This window comes from Melanotaenia boesemani, chromosome 18 (genome assembly GCF_017639745.1).
Source record: "Melanotaenia boesemani isolate fMelBoe1 chromosome 18, fMelBoe1.pri, whole genome shotgun sequence".
Classification (NCBI taxonomy): Eukaryota; Metazoa; Chordata; class Actinopteri; order Atheriniformes; family Melanotaeniidae; genus Melanotaenia; species Melanotaenia boesemani.
The window spans coordinates 1,492,350-1,514,132 of record NC_055699.1 but is presented as its reverse complement, the minus strand read 5'-3'; the positions used below and the strand labels follow the sequence as shown (position 1 = coordinate 1,514,132).

At 44.2% G+C, this 21,783-nt stretch overlaps 2 protein-coding genes and 1 long non-coding RNA gene across 3 annotated transcripts in view; 1 reads left to right on the top strand and 2 right to left on the bottom strand.

Moving 5' to 3' along the window:
• Positions 1–23: 23 nt before the first annotated feature.
• Positions 24–17,854, bottom strand: rmc1 (regulator of MON1-CCZ1). Its single transcript, XM_041968857.1, has 21 exons — positions 17,643–17,854; positions 16,160–16,236; positions 14,889–14,973; positions 14,034–14,090; positions 13,874–13,960; positions 13,191–13,331; positions 9,984–10,087; positions 9,812–9,901; positions 9,606–9,711; positions 9,417–9,525; positions 9,298–9,342; positions 9,162–9,215; positions 6,716–6,844; positions 5,637–5,743; positions 5,432–5,551; positions 3,911–3,988; positions 3,730–3,834; positions 2,211–2,279; positions 2,023–2,110; positions 1,686–1,823; positions 24–429 (listed from the first exon to the last, which is right to left on the bottom strand). The coding sequence occupies exons 1-21, from the start codon at positions 17,739–17,741 to the stop codon at positions 350–352; spliced, it is 1,968 nt and encodes a 655-aa protein (XP_041824791.1). The 5' UTR covers positions 17,742–17,854; the 3' UTR covers positions 24–349.
• LOC121629243 overlaps positions 3,130–21,783 on the top strand; it is a 24,513-nt gene continuing 5,859 nt past the window's right edge. Inside the window, exons 1-2 of the long non-coding RNA XR_006008348.1 lie at positions 3,130–3,140; positions 18,646–18,650. This is a non-coding gene — a long non-coding RNA (uncharacterized LOC121629243). The remainder of the gene's footprint in view (positions 3,141–18,645; positions 18,651–21,783) is intronic.
• Positions 19,005–21,783, bottom strand: part of riok3 (RIO kinase 3 (yeast)) — a 15,387-nt gene continuing 12,608 nt past the window's right edge. The window contains exons 11-13 of the mRNA XM_041968859.1: positions 20,667–20,756; positions 20,146–20,259; positions 19,005–20,038 (exon numbers count right to left, since the gene is read on the bottom strand). Coding sequence (XP_041824793.1) covers positions 19,925–20,038; positions 20,146–20,259; positions 20,667–20,756 — 318 coding nt within the window. The 3' untranslated portion in view covers positions 19,005–19,924. The remainder of the gene's footprint in view (positions 20,039–20,145; positions 20,260–20,666; positions 20,757–21,783) is intronic.

Below are 21,783 nucleotides of genomic sequence, written 5' to 3'. Positions count from 1 at the left end.
ATATCTCATACAGCATAGAGTAGATTTATTAAAATCATTTAACACATTGACTTTATTTTACAAAATCAATACAATAGATTTATTGTGCAGCAAGTACTGAGTCTTAATATGTTTGTCGTGCAAGTATCCTGGTTACCGATCACTGGATGGAAGCAGAGCTGATGTGAGTTAAAATCGCAGCGATTAAATACAAGTCAAAGAGCTGCTTGATTCACAGGTCTGATTTAAAGGAGAAGCATGCCAAGTTATGTCCCAAGTTTTTTGGTGCACGTTGTAGCTTCTGGAACCAGGATGACGACATGCACAAAAACAGGGAAACGTGGGTCCTGAATGTTGTCTTATTGGAGGTTCACACGGTGGAGGGTTTCATCAGTGCCTGCTCCCCAAACAGCTGCTTGAAGTGGACAACATGCTCCTCACAGTGCTCTCCTGGAAACACAGCAGAGCCTCTGGTTGGCGATCACAGGTTAACTGAATTAGAGATTTACTGAAGTCAGCTACGAAAGGTTGGAGTTCAGGGTTAAAGCTGAAGCTGATCATTCATGTCATATATCCGTTGTTTAGTCTGTATAGTATCTTAACCTGATCAAGTCATACTTGAGTAACTGAATCAAACTTTGCTGAGTATGCCGAACTTTCGTCTTATTTTACCACAATAAACTCCATTTTTAAACGTAAAATCAGCGCTGCAGACAGGATTTATACATCCGCTTAAAGCTGGATCTGCTGTCCAGAAAGCCAAATAATGATTATAAAACACCAGACGATGTTTATAAAATTCCCAGGTGAATGTCAATTGTGAATCTTTCTGGGCCCCCAGCCTGAAAGTACTGGTGAACCATAAAAATTAATCCTTGCTTTGGGAGGAGAAGCTGACGTTCCCTTGGGGCTAAGGGCTAGATCTTTTGCTCTTGGGCCAAACAAGGCTCATCTGGTATGAGGTGGAGATTACCTGTAGGCTCCAACTTCCAAATAAGTTGCTTAAAAAATGTGGACTTTGGCAGCGCACACCCCAACGTCTTTCAGCTCCAGCACAGTTTGAAAGAAGACATCGTAACGGACGGGGAGTAGTAGCCTTGTGAGGACTCAGGGTTGGACTCAGGGTTGGACAGATGGACATGAAACGATTCAACTAAAAGTGTCTCTAAAGCTAAAAAAATACTCCAACCTGCAGTTTGCTGTAGCTTGATCGTGTTCAGTAAAAGGACATCCTCCATGGATGTCTGTTTACCTCGTGTGTTGTGTGCAGCTTTTGTAGTTGACTGAAATAAAGGATTCATCCAGGACGGCTGATGCTCACGACCACATGTTAAATTCAGGGTGTTTTAATTCTCAAACTGAAAGCTTTTGGCCGCAGCCTGACGGAGCAACATGGCTTTTTAACGTTTGGTTTTCAGTCAAAATGCAGCTTTTGTAGTTTGATTATAGAAAGTTGAGGTCTACTATAATAAAAAACAAAAACATGTTTCTGAGGTCACTGAAAACACTTTTTTTTTCTGTGTTGACGTTCAGAAAAGAGCTGAGATGTAGAGAAACTCACTTGTGGTTCTGGACACTCAAATATGTGCTGCTATCTGCTTGTTTCTACTGAAGCTGGTCTGGTTTCAGTTTTCATTTTTAACCGTGGAAATGTCCTGTGAGAAAAACGGAGGGCAATCTGGGAATAAGAACATGTGTGTGTTCACCAGGGTTGAAGGCGGGGCTTCCTCTGAGCCGCTGGTTCCTCTGCTGAAACGACCTGAACACGGTGTAGAACAGCATCTGGTCTCCGGTCTGACGCGCAGCATCCAGAAACTTCCGTGCCGACACGTTGTCGTGGCCACCTGGAAAATCCAGATTCAGAACTAGAGGACCATGTGCTACCATGAAGAACTGCTGCTTTGATGACCTCCTGAGTAAACTGTTACCCAGATCCACTCTAACGTGTTCATGTTCTGATTGAACACTGAAGACGGTTTTTTAATAAACACGCAGCAGCTTCGTCTCCTGTAAATGACTTGATGTGGCGGATAATGAACCTACCGACACTGCGGATGAATCTGAGCGCGCCGAGAACCTGCTGCTTCGACAGCAGAACCTCCACGATCTCGTCGTTGGCCGTTGATAGACGCTGCAAGCAAACAACCAAGAACTTCACCACCATGAAAAAGTGATAGAAGGATTTATGTGAGAAATGCCTGACACTGATAGATGGTTTACAGCTGCGTTACCTTCAGCATGTCCAGAGACAGCTGGTGTGCAGGAGGATATGTGCTCTCCAGGGACAGAAGCAAACAGGCCTGAGATCAGCAAACAAACAGATGAAACACTGGATGGAAGAGAAACACGTACCAACCTCCTGAGACGAAATAAAGGGGCCATCTGGCCCTGCAGTGAAATAATCAGCACTGATATTAAACAAGAGAACAGAGCCTCCAGTCCAACATGGTAAAATCTTCAGCTCGACACATAACTATTAATGAACCAGTTGAATATCGTGTAAGACGGTTAAAGACATCCCTCTCCTGGAAAATTCAGAGCCCAACATAATTACTGCAGTCTGTACTCTGACATATCAGTCACACAAAAGTATGCTTAATGTGTAGGAACAGAGAACATGAAAGTAGTTTAAAGCCACACTACTGAACTTTGTCATCTAATCCAGCGTCATCTTCTTCTTGTCTCTTCTCTGATTCCTCTCCAGCTAGTAAAAGTCAGTCTGATGTTGACATCTTTTAAGATATCTGTTCTTCTCTTTTTCTTCCTCTGATAATGTCCTCTTGTGTCTCTTTGCTGAATCAGTCATGGTGCACGTTCAAACAGCCAGGGTGTTGATATCCAGTTGCTGCCGTTTGTCGAGGTGCCATTTAAGTAAAATGCAGCTTCAGCGTGATGAACTTGTGTAGCTGGTGTTGATTCTCGGCCATTCAGGTGGACTTCTTTTTTCCTCTTGAAAACGTTTCTCGTCTCATCCAAAAGGCTTCAGCTCTAAACTGTGTGCTGAGTTCACGGCTACTAAGCTGATATTTGGCCATTCACATGTGAGGGGCGTTGACCCTGCCAGCCATCCTGTGGGTCGTTGGCATCGCTGCCAGCTGTGAGTTGCTCCTAACAAGGTGAAAACATGGGGTACACACTAACCCAAACATTCAGTGTAAAACGTGTGATTGTGTGGAAACCATAAAAGACACAAACATACAGATTCAGTGTAACAGGTGGACTTTTTCCTAGTTTCTAATTATCCCTGAGCATGCCTGGGCTCTCCGACAAACACCGACACCAACAGAAGTCATCACGTCAGATCAAACTATGTTTTGATGCAGTTTTTGTTTTTTTCCTGAGCTGTTGAAGAAATGCACTAAAATATTTCGGTACAAAAGCTGAATGTTTTTGCGTTGGATGTCAAAGATCTTCTATACTAACTGATGTCCACTCTCGAAGCTGTGCCAGTCCGCGAAGTGAGCGCAGCATGTAGTGAATGTTGTTACTTTGGTTTCTACTAAAACTGAACTTTCTCCAGCAGTCATGGTGTCTGCTTCCAGCTCGATGTTTTCTTGTGGCGTTTCAGACAGAACTAGCTAAAATCCTTCTTTCAACATTTAGCGAACAGCTGAATAACGTCTCCGAACGGCTAACATTAAAGGACACCTTCAGACCTGACAAAACAAACTTGCTGACATCCTGTGATAAAGAAGCTTACTGACTTTGGATGCAGAACTTTCAGACCCACTTTTCCAGACGTGAACTCACCAGTGGTTTGGAGTCACTCAGGACGTGATACTGCAGGAACTGGTGCAGCATGTAGAACAGGTTGTGCTGCACCAGCGTCTTGATCACCAGCTCGTACAGATAATGCTGAGAGACACCATCAGTAATGTACGTTAACAACCAGAACTGACACGTGAAGACTGCTGTCTCTGCTCGGTTTTACCTGCACGGTGATCTGGTTCTGGTTCAGAGAGCGGATGTACTCCATCAACACCGCAATGATGAATTTATGGGAGACGCCCTGCAGGACACACAGCAATCACCAAACACTAATCTGTGATCAGTAATCTGCTTTCTGAGGATTCATCATTATTATTATTATTATTTAAAACATTATGATTATTTACACACAATGATTGAATGAGTCAATGTTTTTATGACATATTTAAGCAGCAGCAGGAATAAAACTAAGGTCATAACATATTTGACATTACTTGACATTGGGGGCCAACTACCCCGGCTACCTGGCTCAAACATTAACACGGTATTGATTTCATTTGTATTCATTAACTAAAGCAAATCTATTTACAGTTTAACAGCTAAAACCTTGTTAAATAATTAACTAAATATAATTAGATCATCACAAATACACTGATCATGTGTGTTTGAACTTGCAGAGACAACAAGATGCAAACAGACTAACAAATCAGGGAATAAAATCAGGTTGCTCCAAGAGCAAACTTAAAAGCTCAAGTCAAGCTAAACAAAACAAAACAAGTATTATATTTAGCTACCTACAGCAAAGAGGTGGCATTGAAAGAAAAAAAACAATGAAAAAACTGGAAAAGCTGATGAATAAAATGATGCAATGATAAAACAAATACAAGAGGCTCAAATTAAAGTGAAAGTAACTTTTATAGTTTATTTAAAAAAACTATTCTTTTCTTTTTCTGTCTTTTGTTTTCGAGTTTTTGTTTCCTTTTTTTGTTTCTAGACGCCATTTAGCATTGAATGTTTCAGTGCTAGCGTTAGCTAAGATTCCACGTACTGCCTCATTCTCGCTATAAACATTTTATATGTTTATAAAACTGTACCTCATGAACTAATTATTGCCTTTTAGGAAGCTTTTGGCCCGCTTTTGACTATAACTTCTGTTATCATAAACACTTTTCCATATCTTTCGCAACAGGCTAGCAGCTAGCTGACAGTCTTTTTCGGTTTGTTAAACAGCTGACTGACGCACTATCGCCACCAAGTGGTGAAAAATGTTTTTCAGCTGAGCTTCTTGTTGAGAACAATGATATCCCTCTACGTGGCGCTTGAGGGCCAAACATAGGCAGCAGCTCCATGATTAAATATTACTGACTTATACCACACGCAAACACATTTTTAATGTAAACCTTTTCCTCCCTCTCTGTTACAGCGTCATCATCTAGCTCCTATTTAGATCAAATATGAGCAGTTTTTATTCCTGATGTGTTCAGAAAAACATCAATTTAATGAAAAATAACCAAAACTGCAACGAAAACACACTTTTGAATGAATCGGACTCATTTTTGCTGATTTGAACTGACTTTATGAAAAATCTGACATGATATAAAATGGACGGGGCAGCAACTTTAATCACTTGTTTCCCTCTGGGTTTGCTCCAGAGGTTGAAGTGACAGTAAACATGTCTGAAACGGAATAAAACCGATCGTCTGAAGAGTATTTCAGCTTCAACAACAGATGTGTGTGGACGTACCCTCTTCTCTGTGAACGATGAAAGGACATGTGTGTACATATCCGACTGGTCAATGACCGCTTGGGTCCTGACTGGACGCTTCTGGGCGCCGCTGCCTCGACTTGGACCGGACTCCACCGCCTACAAACACAATAAAACACACTCCATGTCCAAGATGTCCTCACCTGACCTGTGATTTAACCAAGACGACCATCCCTCCACTCACCACCGTGTAGCTCTGCTCTGCCTCCAGGTATTCTTTGTAAACCTGGTTCAGTTTGTCGAAGACCGTCGCCACGACAGGGAGATTGCCCCTTTCACCGCCCTCCAAAACTACAACAGAGACGAGATGTGACTGGTCAGCTAGGTGATGGAAAACAGTTTGTTCCTCAGCATCATTGAAATGTGTTTTTTAGTGATAAATGGATAAACCAGGGATCCTCAGTCCTGGTCCTCGAGGGCCGGTGTCCTGCAGGTTTCAGAGGTCTCCCTGCTGCAACACACCCGACTCAAATCATTGTGTAATCAGAAGACTTAAAGCCTGGTACACACAACGATTTTTTTAATCTTATGAGATTTTTTATCTGGTCGAGACCTCACACACGAAGATAAAAAAATCCGTTCTGATCGTACTGTGTGTGCTGTGCTCTGATAATCTAATCACAGAACAACACACACACGACGACGCTGTCCCACAACTCATCTACAGTCTAGTCCTCCAAGCCGGACAAATGTCAAAAAGAAGAAGAACCATGGCAACAACCGGAAAACACAGCACCCAGCCTGGAAGAGGACATGCAGGACGAGGGGATGATGGAGGTCTTGGGACTATTGTTAAAAGAAAAAGCCAGAACTGAAAATAACAGACTGGAGACGGCGTGAACACGGACTTTGTTTACTTCCTTGTTCCCCAGCCAGCTCCTCTCTGATTGGCTACATGCCGTACCACGTCACCACCCACGCAGTCAGAATGCACGAGTCGTCGGAGTTCCTCAGAAATCCGCTCTGAAATATTGAACATGTTCAATATTCCCAACTGTTGGCTACGACCCGTTTCGGAACAAATTATCGGGACAAATCGGCTCGTAACCTCAGACCAAATCATGACTGGACAGGAAAATCTCACGATGATCGGCCGTTTGCTGTCCGAGGTCGGGAAGAGGCAAAATCGGACAAAAACAGCCCCAAAATCGTTGTGTACCAGGCTTCAGTCAAATGTGCTCCAACATGGAAACTTCTAAAACCTGCAGAACACGGGCCCTCGAGGACCAGGACTGAAGATCTCTGGGTTAAACAGAGACATACTCTGTGAGCACACAGACAGGATGACCATCTTGCAGTCTCTCCGCCGTAACAGGAAGTCCATCAGTTTTCCTTTATCTTGCAGCAGGTTGACTGTTGGAGGCAACTTCACCTGCAGGTACCACAGGTAACCTGACACACAGAGCAGATGTGTATGCGGTCATTTCCGTTCTTTGGAGGCTGCCTGTCAAACTGACCATTCAAGTTACGGTTTAGAAAAGGAAGCCGGGTGTCAAACTTGTTTTCAGCAACATGCTGCTGTTCAAATGAAGAAGTACATGTAAGCTGCCTTATTCTGATTCTGCATCACTCTCCGTCTGTCCACTGCCTGCTGAGCTGACCACGTCGCTGCAGAACACCCACCCGACCCCTCGCAGCCCCTCGCTGCAGTGGGTGTACTTATAGATTGAACCGGTGGCTGCATTTACAAAGAGAATCTACAACAACTATTAAATTATTCTTATTTCTTACGATCAGAAACTTGATTAACTTGCTTGATTAAAATAATGAACTTTAAAATTTAATTGTACTTTAAAAGGTACAAATTACTGACATCTAGTGGCAAAGATAGTTATAGCAATGACTTCAAACGTGAATGGATGGAGGCCGTCAGTGGACAAAGTTCCTACAGAGAAACGTGTTTTCATGTGCATCCAGTGGCCTCAGGTGCAGCGATGACTGAACTACAGGCATATTCTTTACAATTACACATAAAGGTGTCGCGACTCCTTCATTTCACAATTAATGGGGGTATTAAAAGGTACGATTAATTAATAGGAAAGATCCCCGAATGTTGGAGTCAGAACATCAGATCAGAGTCACATCCATATGAACTGGCTCCAACGTCTGCAAAGCCTTGCGATGTCGAGAGGTGGCGCTACACAAATAAAGCTGAATGAACGGAGCTGAATCTGTTCCTGTTTTTACTCCCAGGAGGCTGCAGAAGAGGCGCGTTGGGCAGAGGAAGGAGATGAAGGCATCGTTGCTGGATTTCTTTGGTTAAATGAAAAATATAAAGAATATTGCTCAGTTTTTAACTCCACACCCGCTGGTTTATCAGAGTTAATGAAAGATCATAAGTTTCAAGATCTGAACTGTAAACCCACAAATGTTCTTCATATTAATGGTACTGATACTGCACGACATAAATGCTCCAATCAGCACATTTATTGTTTTATAAAAAAAAACATGCTGTGGAAAATTATTATCTGGAACATTTAGTGAACCTGGAGCAAAGCTTTGCTCGTCCCTTTTAAATTATGCATTAATTACAAAGTCAGAGAAATACATGAGAACATATTACATAACATATATCTCCCCAACTTATTAATCTAGAAATTTAAGCCTCTTCATAACAAATGCACCTTCCGTAAATCTGAAGAAGAAAGCATATTTCATATTAGTTTTACCTCTGGAAGGACTTGGAGAACCATGTGGAACATAAATCTTTGTTTAAGTCCTTCTAACAGACTCTGAATCTCTTCAACATGTAACCAACAAGAAAGGAACCTCAACCACCAACATCTGTCTGGAACCGTTTAAACGAAGGAAATTATATCATGACATGAAGTCTGTCTTTTTTATTTTTATTTATTTGTTCTTTTAGTTCTGTTAATCCAGTTATACTTCCCATCAGAATGTGGTCTGATCACAACGTCTTATGTTACTTATTTGCTCTGTTGATCCATTTTATTTATGAGCTGTTATGTTTGTACATTCAATAAATTTTATTTTCTTTTTTTACAAACGGTGTCATTGTCAGCCTGTAAAAAGTGGCAGCGAAAGGAAGAAACATGTTGAATATGTTTGTCCACGGCCCGGCAATGCACGGGCGACCTGTGATGTCAACACAACAGTTATTTTACTGAAGCCAGTAGACACCAATAGAAACTGTTTTTAATAACCGTGGAGAAAATGAATGGAAACAAAAACCGAGGAGAGCAAACTAGTGCTGAACATAAACAACAACAGAGGCCAGATGATGAAAAACATCACATGAATTAAAACAAAAAACATCACATTAAGAAGCAGCAGCGGTTTCAGCTACTTTAGCTCACATATATTATGCACTGCAAAGCAGAGATCGAGTTATAATAAAATATTTGTTTTCTTTCTACGCATCGTCTGCCGTTTGTTCAGCTGTGTTTTGACGCTTTAAAGCAGGACTTCTCCTACGAGCCAGCAGGTTTTCCACGTTTCCCTTCATCACACCGACTCAAATTAATGAGCCACTGTGCAGCATTCGACTGGCTGTTAGATGCATTTCATTTTAATCAGGTGTGTTGAAACAGGGAAACATGGAAACCTGATGATTGCGGCGCTCATGGGACCGGCTTGAGAAGCCCTGCTGGCTAAGGGGACACCCCTCCAGTAGATGGTGCCCTACTTGCCAACAGAAAGGAACCAGTTTTACTTTTACAACAGCAAACACCATGTTTGTTTCACAAACCTTCACTGGCACTGATGATGATGTCGGGCTGGAAGACGCTCCAGGAGGAAGAGTCTGGGACAACAGTCAGGAAAGTGAACAGCACGACTCACACCGACAACAAGCTGAGAAAGCACACCATGTGTCAGAAGGATACAAAGCTGACATGGCACTGGAGGCTGAGAGGGAACGACGGCGGGACCTGAAGACACGCAAACACCTAAACTCAGAGAGGACATCACACTCTACACTAAGCGTACAGGTGTGTGTGTGTACCTGACAGCGGTATCCTGTAGGGGTGTATGGACCTGGCAGGCAGGACAGGCTGGTGTGTGTTGACAGCTGAGTCTGGATCCTTCAGCTTGATGTCAAAGATCAACGACGTCTGACACACACAGTGGAAACAGTGCAATCACTGACCCGTACGGGGGTGTAGCCGTCATGAAACACGAAGTGTGCACACACCTGCGAGCTCTGGTGATGGACCACCACCAGGTTGTCCACAATGTTCAGAGCGAACTTCCCCGTCATGTTCAGCTTTAACACGTGACTCTTCTTACACGCTCCCTCCCTAAAGAACGGAGTCACGCACACACAATCCACACAAACCTCCTGAGCTCAACATAAACTAGCTGGTTGACGTTAACCCTGAGCAGCTGGTGTGTGTTTACCGTGGTAAGTTGTACAACACCACCTCAGCACTGGGACTGTTAGCTGTCCTCGAGTGATGCCTCAGGTACATCACATACAGCTGACCGTAGCTGCACACACACACAGCCCAAGTCAGATGTTTGTATCTAAACACACATTCAAGCAAACAGATTAATCCAGCCTGTGACTTACATGGTTGCCATGGCGATGTCTCTTTCAGACAGGCTGAGTTTGGCGGGTTTGGGGACGACTGGCAGCTCGATCTCAAACTTGGTCATCTTGGACATGGTCCCATTCTGAAATGAGTAAAGCACCAAGTAAGAAATATTCACACGGCAACACGCGTATCAAACAAACGAAGGCGGCGACACGCGTACGCATCAACGAAGGCGGCGACACGCGTACGCATCAACGAAGGCGGCGACACGCGTACGCATCAACGAAGGCGGCGGCACACGTATGCATCAATGAAGGCGGCGGCACACGTACGCATCAATGAAGGCGGCGACACGCCTAAGCATTAACGAAGGCGGCGACACGCCTAAGCATTAACGAAGGCGGCGACACGCCTAAGCATAAACGAAGGCGGCGGCACACGTATGCATCAATGAAGGCGGCGGCACACGTACGCATCAATGAAGGCGGCGACACGCCTAAGCATTAACGAAGGCGGCGACACGCCTAAGCATAAACGAAGGCGGCGGCACACGTACGCATCAATGAAGGCGGCGACACGCCTAAGCATTAACGAAGGCGGCGACACGCCTAAGCATAAACGAAGGCGGCGACACGCGTACGCATCAACGAAGGCGGCGACACGCGTACGCATCAACGAAGGCGGCGACACTCGTACGCATCAACGAAGGCGGCGACACGCGTACGCATCAACGAAGGCGGCGACACGCGTACGCATCAACGAAGGCGGCGACACTCGTACGCATCAACGAAGGCGGCGACACTCGTACGCATCAACGAAGGCGGCGACACGCCTAAGCATTAACGAAGGCGGCGGCACGCGTACGCATCAACGAAGGCGGCGGCACACGTACGCATCAACGAAGGCGGCGACACGCCTAAGCATAAACGAAGGCGGCGGCACACGTACGCATCAATGAAGGCGGCGGCACACGTACGCATCAACGAAGGCGGCGACACGCCAAAGCATAAACGAAGGCGGCGACACGCCTAAGCATAAATGAAGGCGGCGGCACACGTACACATCAACGAAGGTGGCGACACGCCTAAGCATAAATGAAGGCGGCGGCACACGTACGCATCAACGAAGGCGGCGACACGCGTACGCATCAACGAAGGCGGCGACACGCGTACGCATCAACGAAGGCGGCGACACGCGTACGCATCAACAAAGGCGGCGACACGCGTACGCATCAACAAAGGTGGCGACACGCGTACGCATCAACGAAGGCGGCGACACTCGTACGCATCAACGAAGGCAGCGACACTCGTACGCATCAACGAAGGCAGCGACACGCCTAAGCATTAACGAAGGCGGCGACACGCGTACGCATCAACGAAGGCGGCGACACTCGTACGCATCAACGAAGGCGGCGACACTCGTACGCATCAACGAAGGCGGCGACACTCGTACGCATCAACGAAGGCGGCGACACGCCTAAGCATTAACGAAGGCGGCGACACGCCTAAGCATTAACGAAGGCGGCGACACGCGTACGCATCAACGAAGGCGGCGACACGCGTACGCATCAACGAAGGCGGCGACACTCGTACGCATCAACGAAGGCGGCGACACTCGTACGCATCAACGAAGGCGGCGACACGCCTATGCATCAACGAAGGCGGCGACACGCCTAAGCATCAACGAAGGCGGCGGCACACGTACGCATCAACGAAGGCGGCGACACGCGTACGCATCAACGAAGGCGGCGACACGCGTACGCATCAACGAAGGAGGCGACACGCGTACGCATCAACGAAGGCGGCGACACTCGTACGCATCAACGAAGGCGGCGACACGCCTATGCATCAACGAAGGCGGCGACACGCCTAAGCATCAACGAAGGCGGCGGCACTCGTAGGCATCAACGAAGGCGGCGACACTCGTACGCATCAACGAAGGCGGCGACACTCGTAGGCATCAACGAAGGCGGCGACACGCGTACGCATCAACGAAGGCGGCGACACGCGTACGCATCAACGAAGGCGGCGACACGCGTACGCATCAACGAAGGCGGCGACACGCCTAAGCATCAACGAAGGCGGCGACACTCGTGCGCATCAACGAAGGCGGCGACACGCCTAAGCATTAACGAAGGCGGCGACACGCCTAAGCATCAACGAAGGCGGCGACACGCCTATGCATCAACGAAGGCGGCGGCACGCGTACGCATCAAAGAAGGTGGCGACACTCGTACGCATCAACGAAGGCAGCGACACGCGTACGCATCAACGAAGGTGGCGACACGCCTAAGCATTAACGAAGGCGGCGACACGCCTAAGCATCAACGAAGGCGGCGACACGCCTATGCATCAACGAAGGCGGCGACACGCCTAAGCATCAACGAAGGCGGCGACACGCGTACGCATCAACGAAGGCGGCGACACTCGTACGCATCAACGAAGGCGGCGACACGCCTATGCATCAACGAAGGCGGCGACACGCCTAAGCATCAACGAAGGCGGCGACACGCCTAAGCATTAACGAAGGCGGCGACACGCCTAAGCATCAACGAAGGCGGCGACACGCCTATGCATCAACGAAGGCGGCGACACGCCTAAGCATCAACGAAGGCGGCGGCACGCGTACGCATCAACGAAGGTGGCGACACTCGTACGCATCAACGAAGGCAGCGACACGCGTACGCATCAACGAAGGTGGCGACACTCGTACGCATCAACGAAGGCGGCGGCACGCGTACGCATCAACGAAGGCGGCGACACGCGTACGCATCAACGAAGGCGGCGACACGCGTACGCATCAACGAAGGCGGCGACACTCGTACGCATCAACGAAGGCGGCGACACGCGTACGCATCAACGAAGGCGGCGACACTCGTACGCATCAACGAAGGCGGCGACACGCCTGTGCATCAACGAAGGCGGCGACACGCCTAAGCATCAACGAAGGCGGCGACACGCCTGTGCATCAACGAAGGCGGCGACACGCCTAAGCATCAACGAAGGCGGCGGCACGCGTACGCATCAACGAAGGTGGCGACACTCGTACGCATCAACGAAGGCAGCGACACGCGTACGCATCAACGAAGGTGGCGACACTCGTACGCATCAACGAAGGCGGCGGCACGCGTACGCATCAACGAAGGCGGCGACACGCGTACGCATCAACGAAGGCGGCGACACGCGTACGCATCAACGAAGGCGGCGACACGCGTACGCATCAACGAAGGCGGCGACACTCACTCTGAAGGCGAAGGGCTGCAGGATGTTGCCCTGCACGGTGGTGGACAGCAGGATGACGGCCGTCTCCGGACAGTACTGGTACCAGTTCACATTGATACTCTGACTCTTCAGCAGCTTCAGACTGCGCTTGTCTGGAAACACCTGGCGCACACACACACACACACACACACACACACACACACACACAGACAGCAGGATGTCCTGCATGATCGCTGCAGGTTTAAGGTTTAATCACTTTAACAGCGTAACAAACACGGGGACGCTCAGGGCGCCGCGGCCATCTTCTCTTAAAAGTCCAGATTTTTAACTCTTCCTGTTTCTGTTTGATGTGGATAGACTGAGAAAACCAAAGATATGAGTGTTTCTATTAATAAAAAATATTTACTGCAGTTGTGTGTAAAGTGGGATGGAATGATCAGGCATTGGTTTTTCCATTGTTTTCACCATTTTTCATAATTTAGTCACAAAAAGCAGAATCAGCTGATTCTACTCATCAAATTTTTTTTCTGTTTGGATCTGATGATTCTTCACACTGCAAATATTATTTTTTAAAATTAAAACCCAGGAAAATTCCTCTTCTCTCTTCACAGATATTTATTTTTTAATGAGGAAAACGCTCCACTGGATTTTTGTCCAGTCACAGACTGGCTCCGCCCCCTTTTCAGCTACGCTCTGTGGTTTACCTGGTAAAACTCTATTCCCTGGTCGGTTATGAAGACAATTTCGTTCCAGTTGGTCCAACAGAAACCCAAAACATTTGCGTTCTTCGTCTGCAGAGCAACACAAACAGTTTAAGGACGGGAAAGCGGCGGTTTGATTCCGACACTGGATCAGCAGACTGACCTTACATTCCTGTGTGAACTCTGTGTGCGGATAGTCAGGAATGAAGTTGATGAAGTCCTGCAAACACACACGAACGACTCAGATGTTAAACACATAAACCAGGCTGTTTCAGTCACTTAAACACAAAAACCTGAACTGAAGCCAAAGAATTTCACACTTTTTTTTAGCAAAATAAAAAAACAAAAACATCTTTTTCTATTCGGAACGGTCCTGCCTGTACGTCCGTTTAAAACTCAACATTAAACCAGATTTATTAAACAACTTATTAAACAGTAATTATTATTCATACAATATGACAAGGAGAGCGGCGTGTTTCCAGCCACCTTCGTGGTTTATTTGCAGCTTTAAAATCATGTGGAACAGATCAATAGCTGCATATAAAACACATGTACCAACCTGTGATGATTCATCCCACACGGTGCTGCTTTTTCTCATATTTCCAGTTAGAAGTAAATAAAGTCTTCCTGATAACTGAAGGAACATCAACTTTTCTCTCAAATTCTCATTTTTTGTGTGACATGTGTCTTTGTGGCACAAATTTAACCCCATACAGACACTTCTAACGCTCAGATAATTAAACTTTAAAAAAAACAAAAATCAACAGAACTGACCTACAATGTTGTTCCACAAGTTTTTGTACTAGTTTTTTTTAGATATCCCACCTAAACAGCTGATGCTGGTGTTAATCTAATAATGCATCCATGTGGGATTATTGGTCCGTGTCGCTGATCTTGAAGGAGTGTTTTTGGATTGATTCTTATTTCTTATTATTGGGTTTACATGCTCTCATCTCATTAGCGTGAGCCGAGCTCAGAAGTGTAACCTGTCAATCATCGGACACTGTGACAAACTCACCACAGACTTTGGGGTTCTCTGTACAGCCAGGATCTTATTTCCAATAGAAAACTTGATGCATTTCACCTCTCCTTTATCATCCATCCTGTGCAGGGAAACAAAGATCACACCCAACTCCAAACATAAAATAACCTGCATGTTCAGTAGGGCGGGGCCTCGTCACCGGTCTCATGACTCAGTTACGACCATCTTGTCATCATTATTTTGTCAATGATTCAGTTTGATTCAGCGATGCGTCACAAAGCATCACGATGTGTTGCATCCTCACTTTTCTTTATCACTGCACATTGTTACTTGCTTCATCAATAAATGAAGTCAGATAATCACAAACTCCCTGTTCATTTATAATTATCTCAGAAATCAGTCTGAATGTCCTCAAACTGACAAACACCACAAACATGTAAACAAGGTTATTTTCAGCTTCATTACTGAACTTTATTCCACTGCCAAAAAATCAAGAAACATGACTGTACTGTGCCACTGATATCAAAAATGACTAAGCAGCCCGCTAGTGGCCATATTTCTTGCAGTGGAGCAGTGTGTTTTGTCCCTTCAGTCTTTCCGTATTCAGTTCAGACAGAATATGGAAGTTAAGATGTTTTTAATTTTCTCCTTTATGACCAAAAAACATTTTCCTGTAAGTTTTCCAGTCAATTTGTAATTGAACACAGAGAATATTCTTCATGGACAAAGTTGCTTAAATCTCTTTAGTCTGGTCCTGCATGTTAGCTGCTAGCATGCCTATGGTGTTTTCCATAGATGTTAGCCTTAAGCTAAGTATTGGTTTTTATGCATTTTCATGTGTAATCTTATGTGATTTCCCCGAGACAGTGAATGTATTTCCAGTGAGAAACTGGTGTATTTTCTATATATTTGCTTAGCTTTACACTTTTCCTAAGTAAAGTTTTCACAACGGAGCTGCTGCTGCAGCTAGATCACAGCACACACACACACAGCTGCAGAATATTTACATCACATTATTCTAATCGATTACGTTTTGTTGCTGCATCGATGCAGAATCGTCCACCTCCGCATCACGATGCATTGTAGAAACAATTAAATTCAACACCCCTAATGTTCATATCCATTAAATCTGTCCTGTTTAACTCCTGAGATGGACTACAAACCAGTATTACATATCTGGAGACAAGTCATTGATTGTAATCTGGAAAAAATCTGCCAATACAGGAGCAGTTTATTTTCTTCTCAGTGTGAAGCGTTCTGGTAACAAGTTCAGAAAAAATCAGAAATTCCTGAGCAAGCTAACGCACCTGAAGGCAACGCTGCTCTTGTCATCTGGGCCTTTGACCACCACACCTGTGGCTCCACCTGAACGCACTGCAAACACCTGCAGAGAAAAGCCAAGTCATAAACGGTCCTTTCCAGAGCGTTAAAAGAACATCTAATCAACCTGTGAAAGGAGAGAGGTGCTGCTCGTCACCTTCTGTCAGGTTCCTTGTGCTTCACTAGATATTTCAGAGTTATACTAGTTTCTGCTTCTACTCAAATAAATTTAGAAGGTAAACTGTATTTTAATCCCCAACGTGGATTTTAAGCTTTTGTAACTAATTATTTTGCAGGCATAGATGAATAAAATTTGATTTAAATCAAATATAGTTTTTGAAGTAAGCATTTTAACCGAATTTACTCAAACAGGATTCAGAACGAAGGAAACTAATTTGGCTGTAATGGGGACTACTTTTACTGTGGTGTACTACTTAACCTTACATAAAGGATTTACGTACTTCCAAATCTGATCGTTCCATGCTTGTTCTTTAAAGGAATATCTGCATTCAGGTTTTGATTCAGTTATTAACGCAGGGCATATACACTGTTTAGTCATATTATAACTTAATATTAAGTAGGTCTCTTTTCTCCCCCCATCAGAACAGCCATGGCATGGATGTGTCTGCTTTGTGGTATCACCAAGCTGTGTGCAATACATGCTTTAAGTCCTGTAAGGTGTGACATTTGGGAACACAGAATCATAGGTTTGACTCATTTGTCCATCAGAGATACAGAAAAAATGGCCCTTAAAACTCCTGTTGATAGGGTGACGTGTTTTCTGTTGAATTAAGCCACTGTCATCAGCTGATACCGTTTTTAGAAAGGGGTGTATTTAGTTAGGGTCCATGTTGATATAGGTAGTACATGTCAGTGCAACACCGCCCTGCCATCACCTTACCTGATTGTAGGTAAGGCACGTTTATTTGTACAGCAAGACAATTCAAAGTGCTTTTCATAAAACCTTAAAAGCATTACAGCAGGGTGCAGGAAGCAATAATATGTGCATTAAAAAAGAAACTTGAAAAGAAATTAAATAAAAACAAAGAAATAAGCTCAAATAAAATAGATAAAATGTAAGAAACAAAATTCCAGTGTGGGGAATTGAACAGTTGTTTTGATAATAGGCAGCAAAAAGAAAAGTTTTTAACCCCGATTTAACTGCAGTTTTCCGGGAGTTTGTTCCACATGTGAGGAGCATTAAAGCTTTTACAGTGGATGCAGATTAGCATGGACAGCCTGCCATGGACATTTATCATCTTCTGTTACTCTGTTTATCAAATCTTTCACTAAGTATGAAGAAAATAAGTCAAACTTCCCGCTAAGCAGGTTACTCATGTATTGTTGTGTCCACCCTAATTTGAGCACATAAGTCCACAATTTGGCAGGTTTTTAACCTAAACTGGTTTCTAACAAACTGTAAGTTAGCATGTTTGACTTGTCTGTTAGCATGCTAACTAGCTAACTCACCTGCTTGTTGGCTTCATCGAAGAAGACGTTATTGACGCTAGAGGCATTTTCAAACTGAACCGGATTCTCACTCAGCTCCAGGTAATGCTCCTCGGTCATGCTCACACACCTGGATGTCACTTTACCTGCAGTTTCCCTCTCAGTATGTCTTTCTGGGCTACTATCCGGCTACGGACTGTCCCTGCGGAAACTCATCTAAACAGACTTCAAACTTCCGCCTCAGCCCATCAGAATAAGAGCTTTGTTGTTTTATTCCGGGAAACAACTTTAACAACATTAAAATTTCTCTTCTTTTGATAGCAGTATCACATTAACTCAAAGTATTTTGTTGTATTTAATTGAAGTTTTATTAACGGCCTTTATTAACTGTTAGAATCATCATCACAGCCAATGTGCAGCTACTGTTAGATATTATTCTGAAGAAACCAGACCGGATGCAAAGGCTTGATTTATTACTGGGTATCAGGTGACCTAACATCTGTCACGTGCTTGTCAGTTTCTTGTGGAAAGTCAGATGTTTGATTTATGATGAAATCTCAGGGTTTATCTGCACTGATATTTATTTTTAATGTTCATTTTAAATAATTCATTTTACAATAAAAAAGAAGAAAAAGAAAAAGGCCTGTTTGGATTTCCTACATTGACACATGAAAAAAAGCTGAATTTATTCTTTTTATTTTTAACTAAAACAATTTTACATTTGTTTTAAAAACCAGCTTTTCTGAATTAATGGAAATTTAATTTTTTTTTTTTACAATGTAGGATTTTTAACTGTTTTTCTGATGTGACATCTTTTAAGAAAGTTTCTTCTATTTTTTCAAATTTCTGAAGATAACCTGTTAAATAAACAATGACATTTGTTCCATGACAAGAACTCAGCCGCTCTCACCTACAGGAAGTACTAACAAAATAAGAGAAAGGGTTATTTAGTATTTTTCAGGAGAATGATACTCATGCTATACTGCCTGATCCTGAGCTGTGAAATGTCCGCCACATTTATGAGCCCGTGTTTGTCGGCTAATGTTACGTTTCCAAGATAGTGGGGGTCGGGGGGTTTCTACAGTACAAGAGCTTGAAGGCTCAGGACCCGTCTGAACGGCAAAGATGACAAACTAAAAACAATGCCGCCACAAATCCTCCATAATTACAACTATCCCAGTGTTTCAAAGCCAAAATCAAGTCAAACCGACTTAAATTCAACGAGGGACTTGTTGGGAGTTCAGAGAAATAAGCATGTTATCTGTAAAAATATACCTTCCTGTTTTTGTCTTCATTTAGAAAAACTGAACATTTTTTTGCAAAATGATTTTTTTTGGATCAATTTTTGTGGTTAAAAAGAAAATAGAATTAAAACAAAATGAATCATGTTTAAATCAAGTTTTTAATTTCTTTTAGAATAAAAACCAACTGGATTTTCCATTTGATTTCATAAGGATGTGCACCTTAAAAACAAATGTAATCTTTACATTTCTTGACAAAAAAGTCACAATAATCAGACTTCTCTGATCTAAAATGCACATAAGTTTTCTCACTGCAAACGTCATAATTTTCCACATTTAAAGACGTCAGAAACTCGTCTCTCATCCTTTTAAAAATCTTTGACACTTAATTTTCCCCGTTTTCCTGACCCCACTCACAAAAACAAAAAAGCAAAGCTAGAAAGAGCAAACATGAACACGTCTCAGGTTTTAGCATCTTTCTCCACCATTAAAGCAGAGACTTCGTAGATCTCCAATCATCCAGCTTCAAACATCTTGGAGGTGATTTTGTTTCTAATCTGTTGTTAGTTTTGATGAAATTACTTTTGGTCTGGAGTTTACATCAACTCTGAGGATTATGACCACGTTTCAGGTTTATATCCTTTAAGAACGCACGTTTTCCTGTCATCTGCTCCTGCTAAAGCTACAGAAGCTAATTTCACTCAAATCTTCCTCCAAATTTAAAATGTTTGAACAAAGCTCAGCTGGAACCGGAGGTCCTGTGGGAAAAGCTTCATGTGTTATAATTATTACAAACAGACACACTAATCAAAGCAGGAGGATATGACGCGGTCACGGTGTCACAAAACCGGTTTGTTGCCTCTCAGCCGGCTCTGATCCAGTAATGTGAAGTCGCTCCCCCTGCAGCCAGGAGGAGGCGCTCTGTCCCACCCGTTTACAGGAGGTGGTGGGCGGGGCTTGTAGGGGCAGGATGAAGAGGGTTGGAGGTACCAGAGGCCTCCTCTGCTGTTCATGTCGTCCTTTCGGGGTTTTCGACACGGTGGGATTAGACAGCAAATCATGTTAATCGTCGGCGTCGGGTTTTAAAGGAGGCCCGCCATCTTCAGAGAACACCGGGAAGGTTTTCTTTCCTCGTCTCTGCACGTGATCCTCGTTCCTCTTCTCCAACGCCACAATCTGTCAGAGGACAGACGGGGTTAAAGGCAGATGAAGCCACGTTAAAACCCTGCTCTACCTGGATCAGACCCATCTGAGATTATCAACAGATATGGAGTCCTACGTACCTCAGCCATGAACTCGGCCTCGTCTTCAGCGCCAACAGGGATGTTCAGTCCAGTGACGTCATTGAAAAGGTGGTACACGCTCATGGCCTCGCTCACACCTCTCTTCTGGAAGAACTGAAAAAACACAGATGGGTCACGCCGCTGAGAGCTGGTGACGGATGCTGCTGCAGCATTAACCAGCTGCAGTCACTTCGCTCCAGATCAAATCTTTAATCTGGTTCAAGACTAAACATGTTTTAAATGTCAAATAAAACTCGAATCCCACGTGTATAACTTTCTCAATGTTCTACATTTCCTGTTAAAACTAACACAAGCTTTACTACAGAAGTACTTGATTACTTTAAATGAACTTTATGACCATAAAAACGTAGATTTTGTAGCTGGAATTTTAATCATCAAGTTGAACATTTAAGTACATTTTCAAGCAAAAAAGCCAAAAGTTTATTCGTTCCAGCTTTAACTAATCTGATGCTTTTCTTTGTGGCTTATAACCCACTAACATCCATGAAGACAGTGGTTACCGTGGAAACGTTCCTGCAGTCTCTGAAGAGGAACTCCAGACCGTGAGGGTGAGTGGGCTCGACGGACTGACTGACATCTATCAGCCACACCTACACGGTGGAAGAGAACCAGTCATTCACAGGAAAACTTACCAAGTAACACAAACAGAGGAAGAGAGATGAAGAACATGGCCGACCGGCAGGACCGGTGGATACAAATCGCCTTTCCAGGAACGCTGTGAAAGATTTCTAAAAGCTGACAAAAAATTAAATCTGTAACTTTTATCTTGTTTAAACTTTTTTTAAATGGTTCAAGGTCCTCCTGAGAACATGTGACTGTCCTGGTTCTCCTGCATTGCTGCCTGAGGCTTTAAAGGTCACAAGGGATGTCCAGACTTCCTGAATCTTTTTCCAATATTCCAATTTTATTTTTAATGTACTGATGACTCTATGGAGTTCAGATCAAAGTGGTGAGCCACAACTCATCCTTACTTAAAGGGACCTCAGGCCCATTTATGCTTGACGCAGACGGACAGTTTCTCCGTTTTCTAAATGATCGCTTGCGTGCATAATTTGGTCCGTTTTCAGGGCGCTTAGCTGTCCTTCTCTGGTTTGTATCGCTCTGTCTTCTGCGTCAAGCGACGAAGAAGATCAGAAAGGGAACAAAAAAGCAGAAGAAGAATGAGGATGAGGACAACTGTAGAAGTTGTGCGAGCTTTTGAAGAAAGACTGATAGCGACGCATCATCGCTGCTAAACGGCGCTTGAAACTGACGTCGGCTCATGGGAGTGAACTCTGAACTCAGCACTGCCCCCTAATGGAGGAACTGACTCAACCACAGCAACGTAAAACACGCATGCAGGTTTGAGGACGGCAACGGATGGCGTTTGAAACGGACGTGGCTATTTACGTACGTATGGGAGAATAAATGGGCCTTTAACCTGTAATGGATGCTCTTTTTGTACCCAATCCTGACACCCTCACCTGATTGAAAACTTTCCATTTTTTGTCTTATTCTCAACTTCTTTTTTTGTGTGTTGCTGCATCGACATTTAAAAATGTTTAAAATTTCTAAATATAATGAGGTTGGTCCATGAAGACCTGAAAATGATGCCTTTGTACTCGTGACCGTTGTTCC